The sequence below is a fragment of the Chinchilla lanigera genome, unplaced genomic scaffold (assembly GCF_000276665.1).
Source record: "Chinchilla lanigera isolate Chin_1 unplaced genomic scaffold, ChiLan1.0 scaffold00009, whole genome shotgun sequence".
NCBI lineage: Eukaryota > Metazoa > Chordata > Mammalia > Rodentia > Chinchillidae > Chinchilla > Chinchilla lanigera.
This window is the reverse complement of record NW_004955410.1, coordinates 9120284-9140102: the sequence shown is the minus strand read 5'-3', so window position 1 is coordinate 9140102 and position 19819 is coordinate 9120284. Positions and strand designations below refer to the sequence as shown.

The 19819-nt window shown below is 40.0% G+C and overlaps 1 protein-coding gene across 2 annotated transcripts in view; it reads right to left on the bottom strand.

Moving 5' to 3' along the window:
* Lhfpl3 (lipoma HMGIC fusion partner-like 3) overlaps positions 1 to 18249 on the bottom strand; it is a 511907-nt gene extending 493658 nt beyond the window's left edge. For both annotated transcript variants that reach the window (XM_005377239.2, XM_005377238.2), the window contains exon 1: positions 17458 to 18249. In XM_005377239.2, the coding sequence (XP_005377296.1) occupies positions 17458 to 17884 (427 nt within the window). In that variant the 5' untranslated portion in view covers positions 17885 to 18249. The remainder of the gene's footprint in view (positions 1 to 17457) is intronic.
* Between the last annotated feature and the right edge of the window lie 1570 nt (positions 18250 to 19819).

Sequence of the window (19819 nt, the reverse complement as noted above, 5' to 3'; positions counted from 1 at the left end):
CTGCCGCTCCCGGAGAACTGGCTGCCTGGGCGCAAGGCGCGGGGGCTACTGATGTGTTTTAAAAAAACAACAGTGAAGAAGGTAAACAATTATTGCATAAGAAAAATAATTATGAGTCATCTTCTATAACTCTACTTTATTACACCCTGGGAAGTACTGAGATGATATTACTGTATTGTGAAGGTTGTACTGCTTGAGGTTTTTTAAAAATTACTTTGTATTGTCATTTTATTAGCTTCCAAATAAAATGATCTTTTCTTACCTATGTAGATAGTTTCCTTCCATTTACACCTTATGTGTTTTTTGTTTTTGTCCTCTGGAGAATTTGAACTTCAAGCCATGCTTGTGAGGAGGAGAAGGAAAAGGAAAGAGGGGAGAGGCAAGGAAGAGAGGGAGAAGAGAAGGGACAGGGAGAGGAGCAGAGGAAGGGAGTGGTTCTTTGGCGTGTCTTTAGACTGTACCTGACCGGCGCTTCTCTTGTGACTATCTCATAAATGCCTGTAAGTGGAGTGGGGTTGGTGACAACTGGACAAGATCGTTACTACTTCTGTCACATGCCAGTCCCATCTGTTTAGTGCTTTGGACTGTGCTGCTATACCTGTCTGTACTTTCCCTTTGTTCTCCAGATCAACCTGCGGTGCTCACCTCTCAGATTTTGTGGTGGTTATCTTGCATGCTGATAATGGAAAGAATTTCTTTTAGAAAGATAATCTGCTTTTAAACAAGGTTTATGCTAGAAGAGGATATGTTTATTTGCTTCTATCATGTTTATCTTCTTTGTGTTAAAGTCAAAAGTTACAAACCGTATGATCCACATATATGATTTTAAGAAAATATCTTTCAGTGCCAGATTATTCTGGCCATATTTAGCATATGTGTCATTCCATATCCATATACTCAAGATATCAAAGCATAGTCGAGTTTGGTACATAGTTCATTATTTTGAAATTTGAAATAAATACTGCTTTTCTTAAATAGAGCTTAAACCATGCAAAAATGGTAAGATTTCCTGACGCAGGACATCTGTGGGATAAATCACTCTGCTGACCATTTCTCTAGAAAGAAGAGTTGAGAAACCATCTTTGCAGCTGTTCTTGGCATAGAGTTTTGGGTTGTGGTATCAGTTTAGAGTAAGGGAAAAGCCAACAAGCACCCTAGATATTCAGTGTTACAGTGGCAAATAAAACACTCAGAACACCTATTGTCAGGAGGCTCCCAGTACAAACATCATAAAGAACTACAGTCTCTACTATTCCACTCCTTGCCTTAGCCCCAGTAATACTATTGTAGAGATCCCCAACTCCAAAACGAAGGCCAAGGGCCGGGATGTAGCTCAGTGGCACAAGCGCTCATCTGGCAAGCCTGAGGGTCATGAGTTTGATTCCTGGAACCAAAAAAAAAAGAAGGCCAAAAGGGCATTCATCCAAGGAAAATCCCACTTTTCTCTGTCTTCTCCTTCTTATCATCAAATCCCCGTAAAGCTTAGGACAAAGAAATAAACTCAGTTAATAAGAAATGGAGCAGCAACAAGTTGACAGAGGCAAAAATGCATCTGATTCTTTACGCAGACTAAAAAAGAAATGAGATATTGAAGTCACCTGGAGTTTTTGTGGAACAGTAATTTACCAGGTCCTTTATATTTCTTATTCTTCCTAGGGGTGGTTTTCCAGAACGATGATGATGACAATAACAGTGATGGTGGTGATACATTTATGGACGTTTTCTACATATGAGACAGGGATTATTTCCATCTTCATTTTGCAGACGAAGAAACCGAGGCACAGACAGACTCAGGGATTGGTCCAAGGTCATGCAATGATCTTATAAATAAAATAGCCATTACACAAACCTAGATATGCTGCCATCAGAGCTTACATGCTTATCTAGGATGGTATAGCTGCCCGCACAGTTTCCTTTTTAGTAATGCAAAATTCTTTCCAATACTAAGGAGAAAACTGATCTTGAAAACTTCATCAACAGTAGGAAGCTTTTCAATGTTCATGTCTTTTCTAAGAATATATATGAGCCCTCGCATAGGGAAAGATAAATGAATAAATGAAAAAGTAACAGAAGAACTGAGAACCCAATGATAGTATTTCTGTGATTTAAATTGGTATTTTTATATTAGAATTAAGAGAAACTTACTACATCCTATGCATATCATTGGAAATAGAGGCCTTCCTCCTTTGTTACTAATACATAGTATATCTTTCAAAAGATACTAATTCACTGTGAAAAAATCATGGGTATTGGGTAGTGCAGATTTTATTATTAGTTTGCATGTATCAAGTCACATTTCTTGTATCCTGTTCCCCTTTCAGTAAGAAGTGAGTTGGTACTTTGATGTCTAGAGTTCCCAGCCATAAAACTAAAGCAAAGTCAAATGAACATTACCCACAGGAGTTACACTGGTGGCAACACAGCAGGCCAGATGACCCCAAAGCTCTGCCAAATATAATACCTACAACAGTTGAACAAAAAAAAAAATCAAAACTTAAAAAAAAAATGCATGATTGAGATGATAGTAAAATATGAGAAGTCCTTAGGGGTAAGACAAAGGACAAATAAGAAATCCAGAGAAGTAATTAAGCACTAACGCTGACAACTTTAGGGACATTAACTGATAGCTTATGGTTAAAAGTTGATTCTTTTGGGGCTGGGGATTTAGCTCAGTGGCACAGCACTTGCCTGGCAAGTGCAAGGTCATGAGTTCGATTCCTGGTACCGGAAAAAATACCAAAAAAAAAAAAAAAAAAAAAGTTGATTCTTTTTGTTTTCTTATCATAGAAATGATATTATTAAAATAACAATTTCTAGAATAAATTGAAAGATATTTACATATGGATGTAACTTTGTAAAAACACTATATTTTCTTTAGATGACATAAGATAAATAGGATATAAAATACTGAACATTAAACATACTTAATAGAAGTCCAATATTAAACAGTTTACATAAGCCATGCCATTAAGATATTTGTAATATTTTTATAATAACTTCACTTTTCCTTCATGACCATTTTTTTCATTTTGTTTTATGTTTGAGGTAGTTTCATGAAATTCTGGATGAAAATTTGTAATGATGCCCTCTTCAAAAATCTTATGTAGGGCTGGGGATATAGCTCAGTGGCACTGCCTGGCAAGCACTAGGTCCTGAGTTTGATTCCTGGTTCAAACAAAACAAAAAACCCAACAGAAGTAAGCTTTTATTTTCTATAAAAGTTCAGAGCAGCTAAAATACTAATTGGGTTGGTAACCCAATTAAGAAGTTAGAAAGAGAATAAATAAAAATAAAGGAAAGGATATTTTTTAAAAGCAAAAATTATTACTATAACACTGAGAATTGAATGGAGAAAAGCAGCAAAGTTGGGAATTGGTTCTTTTAAGAGACTAATCTAACAAATCTTTAACAAAATTCATCTAAAGAAAGTAGTGAAGACAGGGGCTGGGGATTTAGCTCAGCAGCAAAAGCGCCTGCCTGGCAAGCGCAAGGTCATGAGTTCGGTTCCCGGTACTGGAGAAAAAACAAAAAACAAAACAAAACAAAACAAAAAAGAAAGTAATGAAGACACAAATAGGTTATGAGAGTATATTAAGAACAACTTTATGCCAATAAATTTGAAAATGTAAGTGAAATGGACCAAGTTTTAGAAAAATATATCTTTGCAAACTGACTCAAAATGAAAACAAATGATTCTATAAGAATGAAAGAAATGTAATCAGTAAGTTAAAATCACTCTACAAAGAAACACCAGGCTTAGATAGTTTTACAAGATAACTATTAAACATTCAAGGAACAGATCATTCTAATCATACACAAATTCTTTTAAAGAACAGTAAGACAGAAACATCTCAACTTTTATGAATCTTATGTAACCATGATTCCAAAATTGAATAAAGGCAGCATGACAAGTAGAAAGGAAAGACAGACTTCCCCATGAGAATATTTTTAAGATACTGAATTAGAAGAGACTGAGTCTCATAAACTCTGGTAAAATTGACTTTATTTTTTAAATGCACAATTCCTTCGGCATTAATAAATCTGATATTATAATTCACCTCACCAGTATATATTACTTCAGAAAACTAATTTGATCATGTAAATAGGTGCAAAAAATATATTCAGTAAAATTCAACATGTGTTCACAACTTAAAACTTCTTACCAACAAAAGAACATAAAGGGGGTGTTCCTTAAACTAATAATCTGTCAGCAATGAAAATGTATAATACATGTCATATTAATGGTGAAACATTAAAAATATCTCCTTTAAAAATACAAACAAAATTGAACAATTTGTTAGGAATGCATTATTACAATCTAGTGATAAAACTATAAAGAAACGTAAAGTAATAACATGAAACTCAAGAAAATGCCTGCACTTGGGTGGGAGGAGGATGCAATCAGGACAATAGGTAGCAGGTACATAAATGATCACTGTATTATGCTTTAAAACATACATAAACACACATGGGCACGTGCACTCAAATGTAAAATCATGGCTAGGCTATATATCATCCAGTAACGTAATAACTACTAAAGAAAATTTAAAAGCCATCTCTTTCATTATATGAGGTCAATCTTGACTTCTTATAAATAATATTTGTATACTGATCTTGGGTAATACTTTAACATATTTGGGGAATAAATTCTGAATGAAGTTCTTGCGTTACCATGAGATTTGGAGAGGAAGAATTATAAGTGGGATTCATTCTATTTCTTGAATAAATCTATCATCATTAAAATTTTAGTGTTGAGGGACCATCACTGATAATCATTAGGTTGAACTTTTGAAGACCTGTTTTTTAAAAATCCATTCCTTAACAGTGCACAAAGGAAGGAGAAAGCCCTTGTCAAATGAACTCACATTGATTGCAGAGCCCTTCCTCTTTGTTCTGTGCACGTAAACCACAGCCAAAAAATTCTAAGTGATCCCACTGCAATGCTAGTGGGCTATGTAGCGCTGCATTACAGCATCAGCAGTTTCAGGATTTACATTTGGCCTGTTCAAGCACAGTTAGAGTGATGGGCACTGGGACCACAGTGGGACGCTGGAGCAAGTGAAGAGGAATTCTGGTGAGGATTGAAAAGAATGCTCTCTGAGTATAGGACAGAACAAAAAGGCTTGATGTTGCACAAGAAAAAGTATTTTTTTACTGTGCTTAGGTCCCAGTCAGGTGGGTAGAATGGAATTTGTGTGACCTCTGAGTGGCTTTCAGCAGAGGAAGCTGACACTCATGTCTTTTCTTTTCGTATTTTTTTAAGAAAATAGAATCTACATCATGTGGGTAGGAGCTCAGGTGAATCATTATTTGCTTACAAGCTGTATGTGTGTGGTCCATGTTCTCAGTTCTTGTAAATATTATTATTAAATTGTGAGAAGTCCCTAAAGTTTTCAATTTCCCTAGAAATGGAATTTCCAGCTCTATTATTTTGTTTCCAAAATATGTTCAAGGCTATTGCAGAGATCAATCACAATGCATAGTTTATGATCACCGAGACCTAAAGGCTGTTTAGAATTTTGTGGCTTTAAATTCCTCCCCTTTTCAATTTCCAGTGACCTGCTCAAGTTATTCCCATTTGCCCAACCCTAGGTTAAAAAACTAGAGCCCAAATGTCCTGATGGGGGAAGACCATCCCAACAAGTCCTCTGAAAAGTAGGCCACTTCAAGTCACAAAAGTGTCTTCAAAGTTCTGATCAATAACAGAAAATGATTTCAAAGAATTTTATATCAAGGCAAGGGGCTGCAGAAATATCCAGGGAGAGCTGGCTTTTTCCCTTTGAATAGAGAAATTTTCCCTTCTACTGCATGTATCCTGATGCACCCTTTTTCATATTCTTTCTCAACATTCATATTTTATCCTCCACTCTCCATCTATCCCCTAAGGTATTATCTAGAAGTAGTATCAGTGAGAAAGTAACTCTGGACTTGACCCTGTGAAAGGCAAAGTCCTGAGAAGCACAAGCTAACAGGGCTGGAGCTCCCTCTAGAGCCCATCCTGTAGTCAATGGAGGGGTCTTCAGTAACGTGAACCAGGGAATGGATGGTTCTTGGCGCTTTCCCCATCCTAGCTTAGCTCACTGGAGAGACCTTTCCAAAAGACTAGAAGGCATCTGGAAGAGCAGAGCTCTTTACCGTGACCTACAGGTCTCTCAGTTATACTCACAAGGTCCCCAAAAACGAAGATTCTGACTGAGAAGACTCATTTAGTAAACTCTCCTGGCAAAGTCAACGTGGACCTATAACCACACAAGGGAGCTTGATGTGTGATCGAGCAGAGAATGTTCACTAGCTATTGTTCAGTCCAGTTGTTTTGGATCATAGGCATAGATGTAGCCATCACAAAGTAATAGTTTAATTTTATAAAAACCTGATGACTTTCAACCAAAATGAAAACAGTAATAAGAAGCAGTTTTAAAATGTACTTTAGAAAAGCTAAAGAAATGCAAGGAATTAACACGTTAATGAAAAACCAAGCAATGTAATCTTCACTGAGGCATATTTCCTTGCTTAGAAAGAAAGGAAGATTCATAGATGTAGTGCTAATATTAAGAAACCCAATTTTCAATATACTTTTGTTACATTTACAATAGCACAGAAAAATGCTACTTCTAACTTGTTCCATGATGTTGTTAGAGATTAAAAATATTCAATTTTGCTTTTAATAATTGTGAGGAGAAAATAATTTGGATAATATTTGATAATATTTCTTCATCATCTGGAGGAACTTAACAAGAATGCTAAGTGCTTGGGTCTTGACACAATCAGAACATTGGTTTGTGCAGTTTTCAAAATATGGCTTCCTCTTTCTGAGATGGTTCGGTTGAAGTGAAAACAGTTCAAAATAATCTCCAAGATCCATTCTTGTTGCCTTGAATCATTATACAAGACAAATAAAATGGAAAGGGCTAGACCTGTTAACACAAAGCTAAACTCTTAACCGAATAGAGTGCTTTTGTTAGTAATAGACAAAATCCATTATAAGAATGACAGTGGCAGTTTTATAACACTGCACTTTATAAAAGGCATCCACAGCCATTATCTTTTTTGATCCCTAGAATAAGATAGGTGAGGCACATAGAAGTTACGACACTAAATTGTCCTTCATTAGGTTGCAAAATGTAGGTTCAGTTTCTCTGCTTACTAAATTTTGTGAATACTAACCATTCTTCCAACCCTAATCTCTTTAATAATCTCTTTAATAGCAGCAGTAGTGATGATGGCGATGGTTGTTGTGGTAGTGGTAATAGCAGTAACATAGTTAACAGTTTTGAGTGTTTATGTGCTAAATTCAGTTTTAAGTAGATTATGTGTATGAATTCAATAATTCTAAGAACAAAGAAGACAGACATTTCTATTTACAGTCGCATTAGTTTGAGGCAATCTAATTCCAGATACCTGTCTGGGATTGTTCCTTATTTTCTTTCTGCTTCAAGGTCATCTATCTTTGACTATTTTCCTAATCTTTATTTTATTTTTTAATTTTTTTGGTTTTTCTCCGGTACCGGGAACTGAACTCACGACCTTGCGCTTGCCAGGCAGGCGCTTTTGCCGCTGAGCTAAACCCCCGGCCCCTTTCCTAATCTTTAATTTCTTTTTAAAATCTCATTTTATTAGTACATGCTTGAAATAGACAAGGTTTTCATTCATCTTCAGGAGAAAGTACATGTACATAACACATCTTACTCATTTTGTTTTTATTCCCCTTCTCCTCGGCACCCATCTCCCTCCTCCATCTCTAACCCCCTTGATAAACAAATAGCAACATACAGATACAAGATCATATACAGTTTTAATGTTCGTAACTTGCAATCTCCATTTGGAATAAACTTTCTATAAGCCTTAGAAAAACAAAGTCAAAGAATGAAAAGTCAAAAATAGCTACAAGATTGGCTCTAAATCATCCAGCCGCTACACTGCCAAGTCAAGACAAAAATATTTGGGCCACACTGTCAGTTCCCCTTTCTTACTCCAGAGAAAGACTAGGTTCTCTTGAGCTGTATCTGTGTGTGACACAGCAACCCTCTCCACCAACACCACTTTTCTCAACCACAAAATTAAACATTTATATGAGCAACATTTCTGCATTGGAGGCAGGGCAGATATGGATGCCTTAGAGTCAGGATTGTGAACATTCTCCTTGTCCTGTAGGAACCCCTGGGTCTAAGATTAACGCCAGTGATAGCAGATGAATAATCAGGTGGACATTATGGGAAAAGAATGAACCCGGGGCTGTAGGTCAGAGAAATGAATAAGATGGAATGGAGGATACCTCATTACACCGAAGGAGGAGTAGAGGCAAGTCTGGTAAATACATAGATAACTATTTCCCTGTAAACAGCAGCTCCTCCACATCATCACGATACAGAATGGTGAATACACATATTGAAGACTTTATCAGACAATGCTCACTGAGTCGTGAGGTAAAAGAAAACGGTAGAAATGGCCCTGTCCCGGGTATCTATCAGATGGATATGAGTCTTCATTTTACCCAGGTATTCTATTGTAAGATTTTTAATTTTTGTCAGACACAGGGGTGATAGGTTGGGGGACAGGAAGAGAGTCTGATTTTAGCTCAAATTACTTACTGGGTCTGTGACTTTGAACAATTTTTAAGCCTCTATTTCTTTCACCTACAAAGCAGACACAATAGTCTAATCTTGTATTGTTGTGAGAGTTAAATATAATAAACTAAAGGTTTTATAAGTAGTAGGCAGTGAAAAGTATGTTCCATTATTATTTCTTTATCAAAAAAGGGGAGATTGTGGTAAATGATTTTTAATATCCCTCCAACCTTTGAATGACTATGAGTCTACATCCAGTTGGCACTGTTAGGATTATTGGTTCAAATATTCTTTAGCTATGTGGTTGCTCAGAGGTGGACTGCATCCTTTTCATAGCACAGAAAGTCAATTAAATCACATCTGGGAAAATAACTCCAATTTTCAGTCAACCCACAATCTAACTAAGGTATATTAGCAATAAAAGTTAGAAATGAAAGCAAGAAAAAGAAAATATATCAAATTCATTAGGTCAGGTATACTTTGTCTAATCTACTTTCTAATACAAATCATTTAAATGTAAATCTTTCATAAATTTCCAGAGATATTTTTCTAAATTCTTTCTCAATCATCTTTTCTCTGTATCTTTACAAATATTTTGACTACAGCCAATAACAAGCAATATATTTTAATTATACTCTAGTCCACATACACGTGTAAGCATTGTAAACATTTTAGAAAATAAGACTTCATAAAACCCTTATAAGCTGCACTGCATTTAGATAATTACATTTTCTATTTTATTTTAATCCAAGTTGCAATGTTGATCATTATCTACTAAACTGATATCATAGCCACTGAAAGGTCACCAGCTATGGTTTTTAAAACATTACAACACAGCACTCTTTTCTGCACAAAGACTTTTGTAACATACCAAGTGGCCAGTACTATGCCATGTCCAATCAACTGGTTAAAATGTTTTGAAAAATAAGCCAGACTCAGAAGGATAAAAATCACATTCTTCTTAATGTGTGGGATCAAAAAGGCATGACAAGAAAGTAAAAAGGAGGCTATTAGAGGACAAAAGAGCTGGGCGTGGTGGTACACGCCTGTAATCCCAGGACCTCAGGAGACCCAGGCAGAAAAACTGCTTCTAGTTCAGAAGTTCAAGGCCAGCCTGGGCTACAAAGTGAGTTCGAGGTCAGCCTGAAGTACATGAGGAAACAGGAAAACCTGTCTAAAAAAGACAAAAAAAAAAAAAAAAAAAAGACAAAAGGAAGAGAAGAAAGGAGAGGAAGAAGGAATATAAAAGTGCATTTTAGGACGAAATGAGTATGATCAAAACCCATTATACCTATAGAACCTTCCCTCCAATAAACGGCGGGGAAGGTGGGGCAATGGAGGTGGTGGTGGGGATGACTAAAGTATGGTATGTACACATACAAAATAAATAAATAAAATTGAAAAATAAAAAAATGTAAGTATTCAGTTAACTAATGAAAACTCACAATGTCACTGTTTATTAATAATCTGAAACTTACATGAACGAAATTAATCTAGTGTAACTCTGCATATTCTCAAAATGCTATGTAAATATGTTTACTGAAATATCGCTGTAAATTCCCTTTGCCACTAAAGGCATTGCAGAATGAAATTTAGCCTCACAAGGCATAACTAGATTTTTAAAAAAGAAATGATACAAATGCTTGTTGTCAAATTTTACAATTTTAATCCTCTCAATATTTCATCTACCATAAAAGAAGTTTGATCATTTCTTCCTATTAAGAGCTTGATCTTAGTGTCTGTAATAATTCTCTCTATGGAGGCAAAAGCCATAATTTTTCTTTCTTGGTAACTGGGTAATTGAAAATTGCACACCTTATAATACACATTTTCATTTTTTGCTTGTCCTGTACTACTACACATTTAAGTCATCGATGATGTCAAATTCAACAGGTTTTGATCATATCAAATTCCATAGGCTTTCAACCTTAAATGTCGTCTTCTCTTTTCTATTCTTACTTCATTTAGTTCTGGTCCTTCTTCTCTGTCCCTGTCATTCTTCACAGCTGGAATTGTCTTCCTTTTTGTCAAATACCAAGCCTTCTGTGAGTGAGGACACCCACATCCTGTTTTAATTCTGTAGCACCTCACTTTTGGTTTTCACTGAAGTCAGCTAAGGACCATGTAAAACACTCCTTTTCCATTCTTCCAGACACTTAAATAAATGGGTCTACAATGCATTCTGTTCTAACGCTAAAGTTACATTCTGTTCGAACCCCTTTCAGATATTATTTTGTAATAGCGCAAAAACTGCCCAGAACTCTCTTGACTAGTTAGGTTCAGCATGTCTGCTTCTAAGTTAGGCCTCTCTTCAAATCCATTTATCTTTTATTTCCATTACCTTTCACCATTATTTCACTAGCCCTTTCACTGATAAGTCATAATCTCAAATATCAAGGAGTTAGAAAACTAACTTCACTTAGATGTCATCCAGGATCTCTCCTCCTGCTGAGCACATACAGGGAGCCCTTACCCTACTGCAGACCTTGGTTTCATGAGGCTGGGAGAGATGGCAGAAGTCAGGTATGGGAATTCCTGCCAGCCTATCTACCCCAGGAAGGCCCCTTTTCTTTTCTCTTTCACTCTGTCCAACAGTAGTCAGACACAGTGTATGTCTATATTGGTCAAAACATTATCTATTTTCCTCTCACAAGCCACTCATTTCTTGTTTTAGCAAAAGAGCTGGGAAAGATGCTAAGGATTACTTTTAGGACTATTTAAATTATAAATGTTACTATTACCCTGCACCATGGGAGAATCACAGAAACATAGTCATAATTTAAGAGCTTGAGCCAGGGATTTAGCTCAGCAGCACAGCTCTTGCTTGGCAAATGCAAGGTCCTGAGTTCCATTCCCAATATCAAAATAATAATAATAATAATTAATAATAATAATTTAAGAGCTTACGCTTTTAATTATGATATTAACTATGTGAACATTAAGGATTCTGAGGGAGGTTAATTTTTTCTATTTTTGAAATGCTGCAGTGACTTTATGTAACACACCACATTTAAGTCATCAAGTAACTTATCTACTATTTGCTATTTGAAGCAGCCTTTTTTCTGTCATTATTAATATCTTATTATTATTAGGAAAAAAGGTCAGCCCTTTTATTGGTCTTTCTTCATATCCAATAAAAATTCCAGTTGACTCATTATGATAAGGAAAATTCACATTAATTAAAGCTGGTGCTGACCCCTGAAGTTCAAATATATTATGGAAAGTACACTTTAAAACTAGCTCTGTTATCACTCTAGTAAGTCCCCATATTAGAATTCTGGGGCGTTCTTTGCTTCACACCACTGCGATCCCAGGTTCTCTCTTCTCCTCTCCCATGGTTTATCTCCTCACAGCACACACAAGAGTGCACCCAGCCACAAACTGCAACTCTAGCGGGATGCTCTGCTGTTTATTTTTTTTCATTTAAAATTTGGCTTGCTTTCAAAGATTTCTGAGGTACGTAAATAAGTGTAATATACTGACCCGGCCATCTGGACTCTTCCCCGAGTCACAGCATCATTCTAAACAAAAGCAGTGATCATCAAATAGGTGTTTTCACGTTCAGAGTCTGATGTTCCACACTTTGACCAAGCTTTTATTGTTTATTATGTATAATAGATAAGCAATTGTTGACATTTTTACAGTGGAAAAGCCATTCCATATGCAGCCCTCCACCAACGAAGGGAGTGGGGAGGCTCCTAATGGTACATCATATAAGTTACATGGGACCTGTTATTTTCACAGATACTCATTTAAAATCTAGCTGTTATAAAAATTGTTTGTTTTGACATTCACATTAACATATTTTCTAACATCACCTCAATTGTCACATTCCTTGTCATGCTACATGTAAAAAAAAGAAAATAGTTTCTAAAATGATTTCAAATCATTTCCTTGCCAGTTTGTTTTGGTAAATAGAAAGTTCTTTTAAAAATATATTAATTTTTCAAATTGACAGAGAGAATTGTATTTACCATGTATAACATAGTAAGTGGAATGTGTTCTTAGAAAACACAAACTTCCTTCACTAGTAGTAGATAGTCTTCCTGTGTACCTGAGAGTGGGTTTCCAGTGTTCTGGTAGGGGAAAGATGGTCTCTGGGCACAAAGCTGAATTTAGCATGGAATCACCCCTCTTGGAGGCAGGCACCCCTACTCTTCAGCACTGAAGGGTAAAGCGAGGTGATGGTGCAGAAAGCTGAATCTGCACCTGGGGAAACCCCAAGCTCATCCTCCTTCAGAGCACCTGCCTCAGAGACCCACATCCACAGCACTGCCCCACCTGAGCAGGTGGGCCAGGCTCCCTGGAGTCGAAGAAGAGTCTGTCTGCGCAGGTGCAAGAAATGGGAAGGCCCAGAAAACCCACCTTCTTCTCTAGTCTGTATCGCTCCTGGAATGCATAAGGAAATCCAACCTGCTACAGGCCACTTCTCACCGGGAACGAAAGCCTAATCTGATCCTTACATGAACCACCATTTTGAATAATGCGATTTTTTTCCTTATACGAAACTAAATAGTAAGAGAGAATTTCTGGAAGCCTGATACATGATTGATTATCTCCCGGTGTTATAGTAAAGATCATTACATATACATCAGAAAAGCCTCCATTTGGGAAAAAGGTTACCACAAATTAAGCTGTTAAATCATAGCCATTGCCATCAAAGAATATGGAAGAGCTCTCTCAGTGCGGTCCTGATGATGCCACTGAGGAAGGTGAGAGTCATGACTTTCAGAGCATACAGCGTTCCTCTCTCGCTGCAGCACACAGGAACTATCAGACCACTCCGTTCACTCTCTACTGCACTAATCATTATTTTTCATCCACTAACTCAACACTATTTTGAATATCCACTCCGTCAGAGATTAAATAACCACTGTGTGCCAGGATAAAGCAGTCAGAGCAAGTCAGCAACAGTAATAATAACACCACTTGCTTATGAGCAAGGTGCTAAGTATATACATGAGCTCATTTAATCTTTGCATTAATCTCCTGGAAATTGTATAACTCCATGCCTATTTTCATGGGACAGATAGAAATACTCATTACACAGGTCACATAGGGTCAGAGTCAGGCTTCAAAGCTGTGTTTTTCAACTCTATCATCCGTGTGCTTGACCTCTGAGCCACATTAAAAAACAGTAAGTTCTTAGTGTACTTTCAATGTACTGGGGAAGACAGACAAGGAACTCACAAACAGCCTGTAATTTTAACCATTGTTGAGGCCTGCAAGCAGATACCAGGGTGCCATGAGAAGGAACGGTAAAACACTGCAAAGGCTCCCTTGAGGCTAAGAAATGACAGTGATGATGCTGCTGACGCTCATCTCATCTATATGACAAAGTTATACAACCTCAAAAAGCAAGACGGCTAAAAAGAATTTGGGAACTAAGGCTGGGGAAACTGACTAAACAACTCAGCCTAACGCCCCCTGTAAAGCCTTTTCACCTTGGTGGCCCTTTTTTTCTGGGACACTCATAATGAGGAGAGATGTGCAAACCGAGGGGCATCATCCAATTCTGTTCTTATCTCTTCTGAATGAGGAAATCCAATCTGGGTCCAGATGAAATGAGTAACTCCTCATCTGCTGCTTTCCACCAAGAAATCCATGGTAGGGACAAAAACTTAAATTCTACTTTAATATTTTATCTTATATAAAAAGAAAAGATTTCTTTGGTCCAAAATAGAACACATAGGGTTCTGGAAACAATGGAAGGTAAGGTTTATTGGTAGCAAAAGAAAGAAAACATCTTTATGAGATCCAGCTATTTGTAGACTTGGCAGCAGACTGAAATATGTTTTGCTTTAAGGAAAAGAAATGATAGACTTTATTACCCTACCTGAGTAACTGCAGGTCTATTTTCTTCTTTTTTAGTATAAGAGAAATCACACACACAAAAGGAAAGTTTCTCCTTTCTTCTGAAGAAGTCTGTAGATTTGGGGAAGTTTTGCATCACTTATTTCATATATTACTTTTATGTCTTCAGACATTAGGGATTGTCCATAACTACAGAGTTACATAAAAAAGTAGTGTGGTATTCTAGCTTCTAACGTTGTGTTTCCTAGTTTCTCTCTCTGGAGGTTGATAATGATTTAGAAAGTAAGGTGTCCATAATGATGTCTACAGTTGTATGTGTATCACACTTCTGCATAGATGAATTATATTATTCCCAGGTTCAATAAATTAAATCATTTTTCTGGCTCACTGTTCTGAATCATAAGTAGATTAATTCTCATGATATTGCCACAAGATCTCTTGTTTTGTCACCTTAAGGTATCATTTTATATTCCACCTGGCTCTGATTTATGTTATTATAGTAAAATGTCTAGATAACTAAATATACAAGTTAATTATTTGACTTCTGATGAAGGTTAAATAGTCTCTAGTAAGAAACTGTTACATTAAATCTCATTTTCCATATTTAGAAAATTATAGTTGAGATTAGTTAAGGTACTTAAACTATATACGTAGAAGTCTATGTGACATAAAAGAGGAATAGTCCAAAGGTTAGATATTAAACTTTCAAAAAATTTTAGTTACATTTCTAATTAGTATTATGAGACTTAAAACCCTGAAAACCAAGTTAAACGTGATGTTCTTCAAAAATATCTTCTATCTCTCATTCCTTAAAAAAAAAATCTGTGAATATAATTGACTGTGATTTTTATTTGACCTGTCATCCTAATACATTCTTCTTTTTTAAATATACTTCATTACAAATACAGAGTTTTAAAAGTATGTCATTGAAAAAGCTGGAGTTCCCCAAAAGGAAGTAAATATGTTTATCTCCTGTGTCATACAAAGGCTATCACCATGTTTTGCACACTGTGGAACAGAATAGCATATTTATGCCAAATGCCTGAAAACATGACATTAAATTTCAAGAACCCACAGCAAATGATTTCTGTGTGCTCTATTTCCGGAAAAGAAAAGAAAAATAACATTGTAACGGTTGTAGCTTGTACTAATTTAAAAGCTGGGGATTCTTTCCCAAAAGTAATTTTCTTTTTTTCCTTGAAAATGTAGGTTGAGAGTATAAAAATCTCATAAAATAAAATATTTCATAATGTACTGTTAAGAAATCATCTGCAAATTACTTTCAGACCTTTGGAAAACAATCTAATTTGAATCACCAGTCTAAATGGGTCATTTAACTCAGAAAAATTAAAATTAGCTGTGCACGGTCAAATCTTTTTCTAAAACATCAGCATCCTATTTGTCCTGTTCTCTTCAAAGTCAAACCGGAGCTCAGTGTCAAGAATAATCATGAGACATGAATTTATTCCAAATCTCAAAGTTATTCTGCTCTCACGAAGTTCCTAAAAGTTAAGGTTATTATAAGAACACAGAGTGAGGGGGTTGTTCAGGAAGTTGGGGGGTGGGTGGCAGGAGCCGAAGGTGAACTCACATTTCAGGAGGACAACGGCATGAGGGAGCAAGTGAAACAAGGCTGGCGCTCATTTCTTGCTTTTTATGTACACACTCCACAGTAAATGCAAATCAAAGACAGCCAAGACACATTTAATACAAAATAAATAGTTCCAAGCAAGTTTAGTCTCCCACGAGCTTCTCTTTTCTTATGTCACACTAACGATGCAAGATCATGAACCTTAATGTGGTTAGCCTGCACCTTTAAGGATTTAATCATCCTAAAAGACTCTGGTAAACTCAAGAATTAAATCCCTGGTCCCCAGAAAACCTTTCCAGAAACAGGATGAACAACAAAATATTTACGATCCTTAAAGAATGGGAACAATAAAATCAAAGGCAAATGTGGAAGTTTAGCTGCCTAGGACATTCAATATATCTCTACGACCAAATCAGCCATAAAATCCAAAGGAGCCCCACAGTGTGGAGCACTAAGGTGTCCAGGACCCAGGATCCTCTGACGTGGGAAAGAAGGACATGCAAGGTGCCTGGCAGACAGAATGGCACATGGGAACCAGTTTTGTTTCAGAACTCTTCAAAGCCACCAGGAAATGCACTCCCCGTCCCTTCTGGGTTAAAAAAGCAACTTTGATGCTCAGGGGAAAAAGTACTTTGATATTCCCCAGCAGGCAGCAATCTAGCGTCTACAGGCAGCATCAGAGATGCTAACGGACAGGGCTTTCTCTTCGCCCGCTTCCCTGACGCCGCTTTCCCCCAAAGCAGATCTTGAGAAACGCTGACTCGCTCGAGACCTCTGCCTGTTTGAAGACGAAGTGGAAGGACCGCTCCCTGACAAGGAGGCAAAACTGAACGCTTCGCATTGGGAAATTGCTACAAGAACACACCAAGCTACACCTTTCTTAAAAGGGTGAAATCCAAACCAGAATTGGGATTTACTCGCATCCAGAGGGACGATAAAATATTTATAACTGCCCAGGACAGAAACAGTTTCACTTCAACTCCCCCAACACACACACACACACACGCACGCACACACACACACACGCACACGCACACACACTACGAAGCCATGACACAAATGGTCCCACAGAGAGGCAGAGTGTACTGGCTTGCTGCTTCCACTAAGACGTCTCCAAATTTGCTTTTCAGTCCCGGGTGTCAGTCCCTGCTTAGCCCCCAGCAGCCCCCGCCCCACCTCTCTGAGCCGCAGCCCCCACCCCCACCCTCAGCTCCGAGCGACCCAGCCGACAGCCGCTCCGCCTCCCGCGCGCCCCTCTGGGTGGCGCCCCTCGCACTGGGGAGGTTCACGAAAGGCTCAGACCCGGCGCCAGAGCGGGGCTGGGGAACCCCGGGGGTTCCGGCTTCCGGGGCTCCTGCGCGCTGGCCCCGCAGCCCGGGAAGACGAAGTTGCCCGGCGCCCCGCGGCGCCCGCCCGGTCCCTCCCACGCCCCCTCGCGGCCCGGGCGCCGCGGGCCCCTGGGCTCCGCCGAGGCGAGCGCGCACTCACCGGAGGTGAGCTGCATCCAGGCACAGATCTTGTACACGGTGGCCGTGTTGCAGAAGAAGAAGAGGGTAAAGCAAATGATGCAGGCGATGATGAGCATCATGGAGAGGCCGATGAAGAAGGAGGCGGCTTTGAAGGCGCCCGAGGGCAGCGTGGAGAAGTCCGTGAAGCTGCCCCTGCAGGTCAGCTCCCGGGAGAAGCCGCTGCCGATGCAGTAGTGGAAGAGCCCGAAGTAGCCGGCTTGCGGGGTGTCCACGCCGTCGCCGATCCAGTAGGGCTGGATGAAGCACACCACGTTGACGATGGCAAAGCAGATGGTGAAGATGGCCCACAGCACACCGATGGCCCGCGAGTTCCGCACGTAGTTGCTGTGGTACAGCTTGGCAGCCTCCTGGGCCGGCAGCATCGCGGCGGCGGCGGCCCCGGGCATCTCCCCCTGCTCCGCCGCCTCGCGGTCTGCGCCTCCCCCCGCGCCGCGCGCAGGAGACACCTCGCGGAGCCGCGCCGCAGCTCCCTGCCTCGGCCTCAGCCCAGCACTCGCAGTCCCGGAGCCCGCATCCTCGCTCCCGGAAGGAGGGCGGGAGAACACCGAGCACCCCTCCGGCTCGCCAGGCACAGCCTCCCGGCCCCCTCCTCCCCGCTCCTCCCTCCCGGCCGGGGCTCCAGCCTCCGCTCCAGCCTCCGCCCCGCTCGCTGCCGCTGCCACCGCCTTTGCAGCTGCAGCCGCTGAGGGCGGTGGATCGTGTGCCCCCCGCCCACTGCGCTGCCCGCCTCGGCCCCCCGCCCGTGCCCAAGGCGCGCAGAGGCGCGGCGACCTCGGGACCACCCCCGAGCGGGGCGCGCAAGCGGAGAAGCGGGCCCGAAGTTGACGGGGTGATTTCACGAGGGGGCGGCAGCACCCCCGGAATCCCAGAGGCACCCCCTGCGCCCCGTTCGTGTTAGGCGCCCGGCTCAAAGGGCGGGTTCTGGGAGCATTTCATCACTGCACTGCAACGTGCTTCGACCCGGCTTCTGTGCAGAGGCGCGCGGGTGCTGTTGCTGCCCCTAAGAGACGCGCCTCTTACCACCCCAGGACTCGAACTCCAGGGTTCCCTGGGGCTCACAGGTGGAGACCGCAGAAGTTGGGCAAGACCCAGACAATGTAAAAGACCAACTCGAAGAGGTCTTCTGTCTGCTCGGTTGACCTTGTTTCCTCTTCGCCTTTCCCTGCGTGCAGCCACACAAACTGTGCCCAAGTGATGCCCTACATTTTCCCTTAAGTCAGGTCGGGACCGCGTGTGCACAGTAGTGACTGTCACAGAATTTTGTAGTGTGTTTGAAAACATCGGCTTAGTTTGGCCGGTGCTTCATGTATTACACAAATACTCACTGGAAGCGGCTGTGTGCTAAGGCTGCACAGAGAACGGCAACAGATGATGTTTTCATTGTCTAAGTACTTCCATCTCCCCCACAACCCCAAAGCTCCAGTTAACCAGAGCGTCCTTTTCAGGGTAATTTCCCCTGAATGATGCGTAGATGTGATGCCTCACGTGTTCATCAGCATGGGCCACTGCCGTTGGATATCTGCCCCTTGTCCCCTTTCCTTAGCTTATCCCCTCCGACTCCTTTTCCAGGCTTTATTGCTCTTTAACAGTCTCCCTCTTTCAGACCTGGCTTCCCCGTTTAGTTGGTTAGTTTTCTGGTTCCTTCTCACTCTGATATAAAGGAACTTGTAATCCGCTCCAAGGAGTGAGAGCAAAATGCTCAGTAGCAGGAACAGGTTTTGATAAGCCATTCTGAACCACAGACCACTGAATCCTCCCGGTGAAAGGAACAGAACTCTGACAGAATTTGATGCAGTTAGGTCCACACTTAACTGTGCTTATAAACAACTGCTCAGTGGAAGAGGAGTCGTGCCATAAGTGAGGAAGGTTAATTACGTTCTTCATCTGATAACCTGAACATCTGAGATCGCGTGGAGAGGGAGAGAGAGAGCAAGAATGGGGATATAGCGCACACAAGATGGTAAAGGAGCTGCTGCCGCAACTGGGAAAGATGTCAAAATATGAGTACCAAATCTTACATTTAGCTTTTTCTTTCTTTTTCTTTTTCTATTTCTTTTCTTTCCCTTTCTTTCTTTCTTTCTTTCTCTTCCTTCCTTTCCTTTCCTTCCTTCCTTCCTTCCTTCCTTCCTTCCTTCCTTCCTTCCTTCCTTCCTTTTTGTCTGTTTGAGACAGGATTTCTCTATGCAGTTCAGGCTGGCCTTGAGCTCACTTTGTAGCCCAGGTGGGTCTGGAACTCACAATGATCCTCCTGCCTCAGCCTCTCAAGTGCTGGGATTACAGATGTTTGCCACCACATCTGGCTACATTTAACTTTTTCTGTG